The following is a 12,780-nucleotide window of genomic DNA, read 5'->3' on the forward strand; positions in this document are numbered from 1 at the left end:
TACCTGTCAGTACGGACAGGTTAGTGCAGGTGACACTGGTGGCAGATTTCCTTTGAAGGGGTACTCCGCCCCTAGACATCTTATCACCTATCCAAAGGATGGGGATAAGATGTCTGATTGCGGGGGGTCCCAGCGGCTGCACCCCCCCACAATCACAAATCTTTTCCCATTTCTCACCGCACGGCACCGCAGTGTTCTGAACACGGAAGCTTGCAGCTTCAGTGTTCGTGATGTCAAGCCACGTCCCCTCCATGCTTTTTTTTTTTTCTTGTTTTCATGCCACAGACCCATATAATAAAGGTATGTAAGGAAGCAACACAGTGAAGAGTTTGTGCTTATGGGGCAAGTTTACAGGGGCTTTAGGTGATAGATGCTTTTAGGTTGCACCACCAAGTGGTCTTCTAAAAGGGTCATCTTCTCAAAAAATGTATAATGAATGTGGGACTGAATCTGGTTGGCTAAGGGGTGGCTTTCTTATAGTGGTAATCTTTTGGAGAGGGTTCACTTTGTGTTTGCATGTGTGTGCGCATGCTATTTCATTCCGAAAGTCTTCAGACCCCTTTCACTTTTCTCACATTTTGTTATTTAGTTGCCTTGTGCTAAAATAAAATGAAAATAAAAAGCTTCCCCCCCCACCATTCTGCACTCAGTACCTCATAATGACAAAGGGATATTAGAATGTTACAAATCTTTGCTAATTTATTGAAAAGGAAAAACTGTAACATTTTCTAGGCCACTCAAGGATGTTCACAGAGTTGTTCCTAAACCACTCCTGTGTTGTCCTGGCTGTTTGTTTAGGGTAACAGTCTTTCTTACAACCCAGAATTGTGGTTAGTTTTACTGTTCTTAGGTATAAGTAGCAAACCATCTGTTTTCTATGGAGGAGATTTTATCAAAACCTGTACAGAGGAAAAGGCAACCAGTAGCCCATAGCAACCAATCAGATCATTTTTTTTTATTTTTTTTTTTTCATAGGTCTTTTTAAAAATGAAAGAATCAATCCAATTGGTTGCTATGGGCAACTGGTCATCTTTTCTTCTGTACAGGTTTTGATAAATCTCTCCCGATATGAATAAGCCACAAATTTAATAAATAGTTTGTTTCCAATCTTATGAGCTTTCATGCATAAATGAAACCCATATAAACTGACATTGCTTCACTGTGAATGCGTGATGATTGAATTCTTTTTTTATCTCATTGTCTTCTTAAGGTACATTGAAATTTTTCCAAGCAGAAAAAATGAAATTCAGAATGCTCGCTTTCTTGTTAAAAGAAGAAAAGGTGTCACTTTTGCCCCTACCATGAAAGAACTTTATGACCCAGACATTTCCATTAATAATGAAAATAAAGACAGACAGTCTGACATGGTCAGTGAGAACAATCACATGAATGGTGAGAAAGTACCTAAATCTCTATTTACTATCATTTTAGAACTGAGTAAATGTACATGAGGGAAAAGAAAACTGCACTTTTTTCCTAAGATTTTCCTCTTATGGCCCCGTTCACACTACGGAATTGCCGCGGAATTCCGCGGGCGCAATTCCACGCTGTGAACTTTAACATTAGTGTGAACGGGTGTCCGCGAGGCCAGTTCACACTGCGGGATTTCAGCGGCGGACATTTCCGCCGCTGAAAGTGTTCCGCGCAAAGAAAGAACATGTTCATTCTTTGCGCGGATTCCGCGAGCACTGCATAGCCGTCAATGGTGATGGCTCAGTGCCCCACGACCCTAGCACTGAAGCACTCTCGGCAGCGGCCGCCAGGCGGAATCTCTGCTCGCGGAATTCAGCAGCGAGAGTTCCGCCGCGAGAATTCCGTAGTGAGAACGGGGCCTAAAAGTTAGGGTATGTTCATAAGTACTGTCTATTTATACAGTAGCATACCTGCAGTTTATACAGTATGTGTGAGCATAAACTTGATTTACTAAATGAAATGTTACATAATAAGCAGTAGCACATGACCAAATACAAATTGTGTTTAAAGTGCATAAAATAGACTTGTTAAGCTGTCTACACAGCACAGTCAGGTTTCACAAGCCTAATCCAGCTATCCGTGTTTGGTAAGTTAAAAAAAATGCTTTTGTGAACTGTCTAGGATTGTCCACTATATTCTGGGGTCACAATGCCTTGGGCATGATGTAAGTGGAGGGAGGCATTGTGGCCCCAGAGCATAGCTGACCCTGGGCCCCGCCTCTCTGTCCTAGACTGTATACAAAAGCATTTTTTTTATGGATATAAAGAAGTTAATTTATTAACAAACGCATTTTGAAACCCTACTGCGCGGTGTGTGTGCATCTTAACAAATCTATTTTATGTGACAGATGTTCTTTAACCCCCTTCCCGCTGTAAGACCTATGGATGGGTACTTCCTGGGAAGGGAAGACCGACATCAGAGCGGCATTGTGATGTCATCCAGCTTTGAACCGTCCATCCTGCTATGACACAAGCTCAGCTCCTGAGCTTGCATCATAGAAGGGGAGCGGGTGCAGGATGTTCATGTATGCTCGGTGTCCTTTAGGGGTTAAAATATGAGATTAATTAAACAGCACAATGAATGGCAAAAACGTAATAAAAAAAATATTAAAATCAAGAATTGCATATTTTTTTCACTTTATATACCAGAAAAAAATTAATAAAAAGTGATAAAGTCCCATCAAAACAAAAATAGCCCAGAAAACAACTACAGATCACAGCCCAAAATATTAGTCCCCCATAACATCCCTGTATATGGAAAAATAAAAAGTTTTAAAGGTCAAAAGAGGACAATTTTAAGCATACAAATTTTCTTGCAAAAGTTATTTCTTTTAACCCCTTAAGGACGCAGGGTTTTTCCGTTTTTGCACTTTCATTTTTCCTCCTTACCTTTTTAAAAATCGTAACCCTTTCAATTTTGTACCTAAAAATCCATATGATGTTTTTTTTTTTTGCGCCACCAATTCTACTTTGTAATGACATCAGTCGTTTTACCAAAATATCCACGGTGCGACAAAATTGAAGAAAAAATTTCATTTTGTAACTTTTGGGGGCTTCCGTTTCTGCACAGTACATTTTTCGGTAAACATTACACATTCTCTTTATTCTGTAGGTCCATACTGTTAAAATGATACCCTACTTATATAGGTTTGATTTTTGTCGTACCTCTGGAAAAAATCATAACTACATGCAGGAAAATTTATAAGTTTAAAATTGTCATTTTCTGGCCCCTATAACCTTTTTTTTTTTTTTTTTTTTTTTTTTTTTTTTTATTTATCCACGTATGGGCCGGTATGAGGGCTCATTTTTTACGCTATGATCTGAAGTTTTCATCAGTACCATTTTTGTTTTGATTGGACTTTTTGATCGCTTTTTTTTTGTTGTTTTTTTTTGTCCTGTAAAGAAAAAAATGACCAAAAATACGCTATTTTGGATTTTTTTAGCGTGTACGCCATTGACCGTGCGGCTTAATTAACTATATTTTTTATAAAGTAAGAAGCAGTGTGGTTCCGCACCATTCACATCCAGCTTTGGACACCAGTTTCAGTGCAGAGGCTGAATCCACAATACCCGTGTTCAGCATAAAAGACTGACTGTCCAAAGATCCACTTGAAAGAAATGAACCACGGCACTGGGTATTCTTTGCAAATAAAAGCCTTCTTTATTGCAGCATTGCAAGACAACAGGAGATGGAACAAGGTGCCGACGAGCGCTGGTTTCGCGTCTAGTGACGCTTTGTCAAGGCATGCTGGGAGTAGACGGAGCCCCGTCTATATCCTCCCTCTAACCAATCAGTGTAACACATCGTAAAATCACATACATCTTAACAGATACAAAGTACAAAATAATAAATACAAATTATAACAGTTAATGAAAAGAAAAGAAAATATCCACATTACAAAATTATAACATGAAATACTTAGAGAAATGAAGTCAGATCATTCCGGTCATTCAGACCTAGAGCACCTGTTGCTCCTGTCCGGATGATCCACTTTGCTTCAGCCTGCAATAACCTAGTGTGGCGATCCAGACCTCCCTCTGTGTACATGGTTCTTTATAGACCCGTAAATTTTAGTGTATTTCCTTGATATGAGTAATCAAGCGAGGACAGCCTTTGCCTGTCCAGATTTGAATTAATATGTTCACGGAACAAAAGGTTTGGATTGTTTTACCTATATAAAATAAATGGCAAGGGCACAACACTGCATATACAACAAAGTCTGAATGGCATGTAATGAGATCAGATACAGTATGATGTTATGCAACCCAATTGGATTCTAGCAGAGTCCTCAAATTGTTTGCAAAAAGAGCAATGTTTGCATTTAAAATTCCCTTTCGGGAGACTCTGCTGTATCCAATTGTGACGAACCTGGGGGATGCGACTCTTGACCAATTTGTCCCTTAAATTACGAGTTCTATGGAAGGACACCAGTGACTGGTGTTTCAGTTGTGAGGGTTCTAAGGTCAGTATCGGCCTGTATGATATGCCAATTCTTGCGAATTTTCTGTCTGAAAATGTTGGACATAGGGCTGTGTTCAAATGAGAAAACGGCACGGGTCATTTCACCTTTCTTGCTGCTTCCCCTCTTGAACACCAATTCTTCCCTGCTGTTATGCTGTAACAACTCAGAATATTCATAATTCCTACAGCAATCATGTGAGCTTATACAGAGACTAAGAGATCAGGGCTTTAACAAACAGATTATACAGGATGTATTCTCTAGGGCAAGAGCTAAAAATAGGGAAGACTTGGTGTTCAAGAGGAGAAACAATAAAGAAGGCTTTTATTTGCAAAGAATACCCAGTGCCGTGGTTCCTTTCTTTCAAGTAGATATATTTTTTCATAGTTCAGCCATTTCCACACGCAGCGATACCACATATGTTTGTTTTTATTTACAGTTTTTTGGGTTTTTTTTAAATGGGGGGGGAAAAAAGGGGGGTGGGGGGTGTTTCTTACTTTGATTAGGGAAGGGGTTAATTCATCATTGGTAACTTTTTTTATTTTTTTATTTTTTTCTTGGCTATCTTATAGCCCCCCCTCTAGGGGCTATAACATGCATTACATTGATTCCTAACACTGATTATCGGCATAGAACTACATGCGGATGATAAGTGTTATCGGGGCTTGACTTCTCCTGCCTGGATCTCAGGCATGGAGAAGTCAATCACCGATCGGACACCGAGGAAGCAGGTAGGGGACCTTCCTTTTGCATCTTATCTGATCGGGACACTGTGGTTTCACCCCGGTGTTCCCGATCAGCTCAACTGAGCTGCCGGGATGCAATTTTTTTCAACTTTTAGATGGGGCGATCAACTTTGATCTTCGCTTCTAAAGGGTTAATAGTGCGCGGCACAACAATCGGGGCTACAGGCTATTAGCCCAGGGTCCCGGCTTTCATTAGCCGCCGGGACCAACCCGCTATGACACGGGGTCACGGCGTGACCCTGTGTTATAGACTGGGACCGGGCGCAGGGCGTACAGGTATGCCATGTGTCCTTAAGAGGTTAACTAGTAAAACAAAACTTATATAAATTGGATATTGTTGTAATGGTATTGAAAATACCCAAACGGACAACTAAAACCTGGAAGTAAAAAATTATTATTATGACTAAGCAGTATGTAAGTGACCAAGCACTATCGATTAATCCAGGTACTGGTGTTGGCTATAGGTATGTGAACTCCAAACAGAATTAGCAAATAACAAGAAAGAGAAAAACGGAGTCACTTATAAAATGTATATCATTTTATTAATTCCGTGGAATGTAAGTACATAAAAATTGTATATATATTAGTTAAAAAATATTATTTTTCAAGGAGGAATGAGGCTAAAAGGTGGTGTCACCGGCTCTGCAATGAAGGCTGGGTATGGTGTATATATTACTGGATCCACCACAATGAGATAGAAAAGATGCAATAATCTTGTACACAAATTTGCAAAAACAGGATGTTTAGCAGCATGTAGGAAACATGTATATGAATCTCACAGTGAGAGCGAAAAAATTATTATATATATATAACATGCAAAATAAAGTGCAGTGTGCATGTAAACAAGCATAACATTGTGGGGATACAGATCAGTATAGCGATATACCAGAGTACAGCAGCAATCAGCAGAGACCGGGACAGCACCGGTCTCTGCTGATTGCTGCTGTACTCTGGTATATCGCTATACTGATCTGTATCCCCACAATGTTATGCTTGTTTACATGCACACTGCACTTTATTTTGCATGTTATATATATATAATAATTTTTTCGCTCTCACTGTGAGATTCATATACATGTTTCCTACATGCTGCTAAACATCCTGTTTTTGCAAATTTGTGTACAAGATTATTGCATCTTTTCTATCTCATTGTGGTGGATCCAGTAATATATACACCATACCCAGCCTTCATTGCAGAGCCGGTGACACCACCTTTTAGCCTCATTCCTCCTTGAAAAATAATATTTTTTAACTAATATATATACAATTTTTATGTACTTACATTCCACGGAATTAATAAAATGATATACATTTTATAAGTGACTCCGTTTTTCTCTTTCTTGTTATTTGTAATGGTATTGACCTACAAAATAAAGACAACTTGATAATATTACCGTAAAATGTACTGCGTAGAAGCTAAACTCCCTAAAAGTTGCATAATGGATTTTTTTCAGTTTTGCCCTACAAATCATTTTTCTTTGGCTTCACCATACATTTTGAGGTAAATTACAAGTACAATTAGATGGAAAATTGGAAGAGATATGGATTTTTAAACACGAGAACAAAAACACTGCGTTATTAAGGGGTTAACGGAAAATTGTCATTGGTGTCACCCTCTCTAACCTGTTTACAGGCTTGTAGTGCGGTTTAACCTGATTTTAATAATACTTCAAGCAGTTCCATTGCAATGTATAGTCTTTTACGTAGAGGTAGCGTGGAGGTAATGCACCTTTCTATATATAACTCAGGTAAGTATAACAACCCTAGCTAGCTGCTGATAGGACGGACAAGGTGTTGCAGTGGAGGTAGTGCTGCTACGTGAAAAAGTTCATATACAACTGTAGTCTTGAATAAGAGATAAGCACTGACCGTAATTCTGCAGAAGATGTTCTTTATTGAAGATCACATAACATCCATGTGTACATGTGGGGAGAGCGGATGTCTGCGGGCAACGTACCGTGTCATACACGGTCCGTTGCTCGCAGGTCTCCGCAGACGTCCACTCTCCCCACTTGTACACATGGATGTTATGTGATCTTCAATAAAGAACATCTTCTGCAGAATTATGGTCAGTGCTCCGTGCTTTTCTCTTATTCAAGACTACAGTTCCATTGCAATGTTCTTCTTCTTTTTCTGTTTATGTAAATAAGCTGCTTTGGGCACGGGTGGGGTTCCTAAGGCTTCTTCAGGCACACTATACCCCCATATGAGTCCCCTAGGGATCTCTGGGCCAATTTAATGTAACACAAAACCTACTTGGGGAAATAAATCGCCTCAGGATAAACGCTGATCCCCTAAAATATAACTTTTAATAAATTTTTTGTGCATTTTCCATTTATTGCCACTAGATGGCAGTGGTGTTTAAAACTTTCAACACTGTGCTCAGCTAATTCCTCTCTAATTGGATTGTGGAATGTCTGTTATACAGACTTATCAATCATTCATATCTTTCTAGTGTACTCTAGTGCCCTGCTGCAGCTCGGACACACGAGGTACTAACTAGAAAAGGTCACTGGCATAGTGTGCTATTAAACCTCTCCTCTGGCCATCTAGTGGCAATAAATGGAAAATGCACTAAAAATTCATTAATTTTAAAGAAATCTATTAAAAGTTATATTTTAGGGGATCTTTAGTCAGGGTTTATCCTGAGGGGATTTATTTCCCCAAGTAGGTTTTGTGTTACATCTTCAGGCACACTGACATAATGGCTTCTGGTTCAGCACTCTGCTTAGCCTTTGCCTCCTAGCTTTATTTTAGGCACAAATCCGTTTCATACATACGAATGGGGGATGTTTTTGCAGCAAGCACATTGTTTTCTGCAGGTCCATATGCATAAACAGCCACAGAAACTTTTGGAACAAATGTTGCTCATAGACATCAGTTCTTCCTGGTTTATGTTCAGCTTTCACTTTACCAGAGCTCGTTAGCTGAGCTGTGATTGGTCGCTAGTTTTTCTCTCACAGTTTGATACATGTATTATCTCTGGCTTTGTAGAATAGAGTAAGGGCTGCTGTCTTTTGAAATAGAATTTGTCTATCTGCTCCATTGGGGGACACAGACCTTGGGTATATGCTGCTGTCACTAGGAGTCTTGACACTATGGTAACGAAGTCGGCCCCTCCCAGCAGGGTATACCCCGCCTACAGGCACCTGAGCTAATCAGTTTTAGCTTAGAGTCTGTAGGAGGTAGACGCTGGTCTGGGGTTACCCAGACCCGGTCAATTTTTTTTAATTTTTTTTATTTTTTATTTTTTTGAGATTAGGGACGTTTAGTTAGGTGTTTTTCTCCCTTCTTTTCCCTTTTTCAGGTGGGGACTCAGGAACACAGTGTTCACTGTTTCCCCATTTGCAAAGAAGGGGCTCAGACATTGTGGATGTACTGTCAACCCCTTATCGCCAACGGTCAGCGCCTAGGGTTGTACCTCATGGGTCCGGGTCCCCCTACCTTCCCTGCTTGTCTTGCTGTTACAGCCCGGCATGATGCAGGTGACTAAAGGCTGACGGAAGACTTCATTAGATAAGTTCTTGTGACTAAGTTGAGTATTTTTTTCCCCCTTTTCTTTCAGATTTCAGGGAGTTTTAACCTCTGGAGACCCCCCCTACTTGGAGCCCACTCCTCTTCATTGTTGCTGGGACAACCCCTGCCCTACCTTTTTGGACGTGGGGAAGTTTTTTTTTTTTTCTATGGTCAGTAGTGTAGGACTGCATTTTTTTTCCCCCCTGCCTCACTCTTCTACCTCGGGCCTGTCCGTGTGCAGACGCCGACACCTCTGGAGTGCTGAGTTTTCTTCATCCTTCGGCAGCTGCTCGCTGCCAACGGCTTCTTCCCCGAAAGCTCTGGCACATCGATTCGGCCGCATCGCTTAGCCCGATCTGACTGGAGTGCTGATTTTACTTTCATTCTGTCGGCAACCGCGCTCCTTGCTTCATATGGCCGCGGGCTCTTGCCTGGGCTTAGCCCCGCCCACTCGAGGCCTGCGGGGATCATGTCCTATGAAGTGCAGGCGCGCGAATCAGGCCGGTTCTCTTCCAATTAGCGCTGTGCACGCTCAGCAGTGTTTCCTAGGCCTAATGAGAGGCCTCCTAGCCTAGTCCGGCCCCTCTCTTCTCATTGGTCCTTTGCTCCTTCCCTCCTGTCTACTCAGCAGACCGGAGTTCTTCTCATAGCTGCTGCTTTTTGCTGGGTGAGACAAATTTTACCTCATTTTGCTATGTCCGTGCCCAGAACTGTTCCTCCCTCTAGACAGCTAACTGGGGCCCTTGTCACCTATTATACCTGCAAGGGCTGCAATACTAAAATGTCTGGTTCTGCTGAACCCACTTGTTCTGCCTGCACCACTGCACTCCCTGACCCTCCTGGTCCTTCAGCTCAGGATACCCCTCCAGACCCTGTGGGCTCTGCTATTTCTCCGGAATGGGTGTCTTCCCTCTCCCAGTCTATTTCCAGCTTGGCTCAAGTCTCCTGTTCCGTGGTGACTGCCTTGGAGAGGTCCTCCTTACACCGGCCCTCTAGAGAGACCCGCTCTCTCTATACTAAACGCTCTCACAAGCGTACTAAGGGTATTTCCTCCGACTCATCTCCGGAGTCTGCTAACAGACATAGGCGCTCCCTTCATAGGTATCGCCCTTCTGCTCCAGCTTCCCGTAAGCGCTCCTCTTCTAAGGGACGGTCTCCTGGTCCCCACTCTGGCTCTCCAGACCCGTGTACCAGGTCTGGTTCTCCCTCTTCCAAGGCTGCCTCTACCCGTTCCCACTCTCCTGGAGAACTCTCAGATGAGGCTTCTGGTTCTGCCTCAGACTCAGAGGACCGAACAGGTATGGCCAACATGGTGGACACCTTGGTCTATGCCATAAGGGACACCTTTCACCTAGGACCCAGGACCTTCGGACGTAGCTACAGAAGTTTTTTTTTTTTTCACCGTTCCCTACCTGCACCCAAGGTTTTAAACTCTCATGCTGAGCCCTGCTGGAGTCTGCCTGGAAGCATCCTGACAAGCGGTTTCAAGAAACTAAGAAGGTTCAAGCGCAATTTCCCTTCGCCAAGGCCCTTATTGCTCAGTGGACCTCTCCTCCAACAGTGGATCCACCGGTCTCCCGCCTGTCAAAAACGACTCCCCTGCCATTGGCAGATTCAGCTGCCTTCAAAGATCCGGTGGACAAGAGGGTAGAGACTCTGGCAAAATTTGCCTTTGAAGCAGCGGGCTCTTCCTTTCTTCTTGCGTTTGCTTCTGCCTGGGTGTCAAACGCCTTTTCAGTCTGGGCTTCTCAACTCCACCAGGGTATTCTTTCCGGATCCCCCGCGTAGTAATTGGCTGACCTAGCCCTCCAACTCTCTAGGGCTGGAAACGGTGTTCTGCTTCCATGCAGTTGGCCCGTTGTGCGGCCTTTGCCACAGACTTCCTGGTGGCTCTACGTCAATCCATGTGGCTCAAGGCCTGGGACGCGTATGCCGCTTCTAAGAAGTCTGACGGAGCTTCCTTTTACTGGTTCTCGACTGTTTGGTAAGCGCCTAGATGAGATTATCTCAGAGGCGACAGGTGGTGAAAGTTCCCTGTTACCTCAAAATAAGGCTCGCAGTACTACTTCCCGTCGAAAGTCTACCTCCTTTTGGGCATTTGGTTCCACTAGGCGGTCCAGACAGGCACCCTGACGGGACAAGAAGGTTCCCTCCTTCCAGACCCGCCCCTGGAAATCGGATAACCATTCGGGCCATTTTGCGGCACCTGCAAGCCTACCTCTGCCTGAAGGGACGCCCCTACACACTGATTTTTCTCGGGTGGGAGGTCATCTGTTTATTCTTCCAAGACGTCTGCTCTGCACACGTGCAGGACTCCTGGGTCAGCGACGTTATATACACTGGATACCGGATCGAGTTTGTTTGCCTCTCTTCCAAGGGATCGCTTTTTTCATTCCCAGGCCCCCTGATCCCCCTGTCTAGCAAGGGCCTTTCGGGACTCGCTCCATTCCCTTCTCATTCAGGGAGTAATTGTCCCTGTTCCTCCCAAGGAGCGTTTTCAGGGTTTTTATTCCAACCTCTTTGTGGTCCCCCGAGAAAGGGGGTTCCGTTCGCCTGATCCTGGATCTGAAGCGCCTCAACCAACATCTTTTCCTCCGCCATTTCCGCATGGAGTCTCTCCGTTCGGTCGTGGCGTCCATGGATCTAGGAGAGTTTCTTTTCTCAGTGGACATCCGGGATGCCTACCTCCACATTCCAATTTTTCCAGGACATCAGCAGTATCTCCACTTTTGCAGTCCCAGAAGGCCATTTTCAGTTTGTGGCCCTTCCCTTCGGTCTGGCCACTGCTCCAAGGGTCTTCATCTAGGTCCTAGCGCCTTTGGTCGCCCTCTTACAGACGAGGTGTGTCTCAGTGATTCCGTACCTGGACGATCTCCTGATCAAGGCTCCAACCAGGACCCCGAATCTGGAGAGTCTCTGTCTCATCCTTCAGACCTTGTCTCTTTTCTCACTCCCACCCAGTCTCTAATTTTCCTGGGGCTCCAGTTCGACACGGCGTCCGCCCGGGTTCAGCTTCCGCCGGACAAGCGGCTGAATCTCTTGTCCGAAGTTCGGATGCTCCAGAACCCTTTTCCAATTACCATTCGCTTTTGCATGGAGGACCTGGGTCAGATGGTGGTGGCCATGGAGGCCGTTCCATTTGCCCAGTTTCATTACTGTCCTCTTCAACTCGCGGTTCTATCACGGTGGAACAGATCTCCGTTATCTCTCGATCGCAGGATCATTCTTCCTCAGAGGTCTCGCAAGTTCCTTCTGTGGTGGCTTCATTCCCCCCTGCTTTTACCGGGGCCCTCCTTTCTGCCTCTTCGTTGGCAAGTCATCACGACGGATGCCAGTCTTTTGGGCTGGGGAGGTGTTTTCAGGGACCATACAGTCCAGGGCCTTAGCTCCCTTTTAAAGGTCAGGTCTCAGCCCTTTCCATCCTCTTTCAACGTCCTCTAGCATCCGATCCCCATATCCGGACTTTCCTTCAGGGAGTGGCCCACGTGGCCCCTCCTTACAGTTCCCCTACACCCCCTTGGGACTTTAACTTTGTTCTTAGTGCCCTGTAGGGTACTCCCTTCGAACCTCTCAGGGACGTTTCTCTTCGTCTCCTTTCCTGGAAGGTGGCATTCCTTATTGCAATTACCTCTGTTAGGAGAGTTTCAGAACTGGCAGCTCTCTCCTGCTGTTCTCCCTTCCTGGCCATCCCCCTGGATAAGGTTGTTTTCCGTCCGGTTCCATCCTTTTTACCTAAGGTTGTTTCTGTTTTTCATCTCAATGAGGACATCGTCCTCCCGTCTTTTTGTCCGACTCAATCTCATCCCCAGGAACATTTGCTCCACAAACTGGATGTGGTGCGGGCTGTTCGGACTTACCTCTCAGTCATTTCTTCTTTTCGTCAGTGTGACTCCTTTTTTGTTCTTACGGAAGGTCGCCGTCGAGGACAACCTGCTTCAAAGGGCACCATTTTGCGGTGGATCCGGTCTGCTGTTTCGAAAGCTTATCGCTGCAAGGGGAAGACCCCACCCTTCAGCTCACTTCTCATTCGACTCGTTCTGTCGGGGCATCCTGGGCTCTCCGCAACAGGGCTTCGGCCTCGCAAGT

At 44.2% G+C, this 12,780-nt stretch overlaps 1 protein-coding gene across 4 annotated transcripts in view; it reads left to right on the top strand.

The window, feature by feature from the left end:
* The window catches only part of GRSF1 (G-rich RNA sequence binding factor 1), a 42,426-nt gene that overhangs the window by 18,784 nt on the left and 10,862 nt on the right, over positions 1 to 12,780 (top strand). For all 4 annotated transcript variants that reach the window (XM_056568648.1, XM_056568667.1, XM_056568658.1 and 1 more), the window contains one exon: positions 1,211 to 1,392. In XM_056568648.1, coding sequence (XP_056424623.1) covers positions 1,211 to 1,392 — 182 coding nt within the window. The remainder of the gene's footprint in view (positions 1 to 1,210; positions 1,393 to 12,780) is intronic.

The sequence above is a fragment of the Hyla sarda genome, chromosome 1 (assembly GCF_029499605.1).
Source record: "Hyla sarda isolate aHylSar1 chromosome 1, aHylSar1.hap1, whole genome shotgun sequence".
NCBI lineage: Eukaryota > Metazoa > Chordata > Amphibia > Anura > Hylidae > Hyla > Hyla sarda.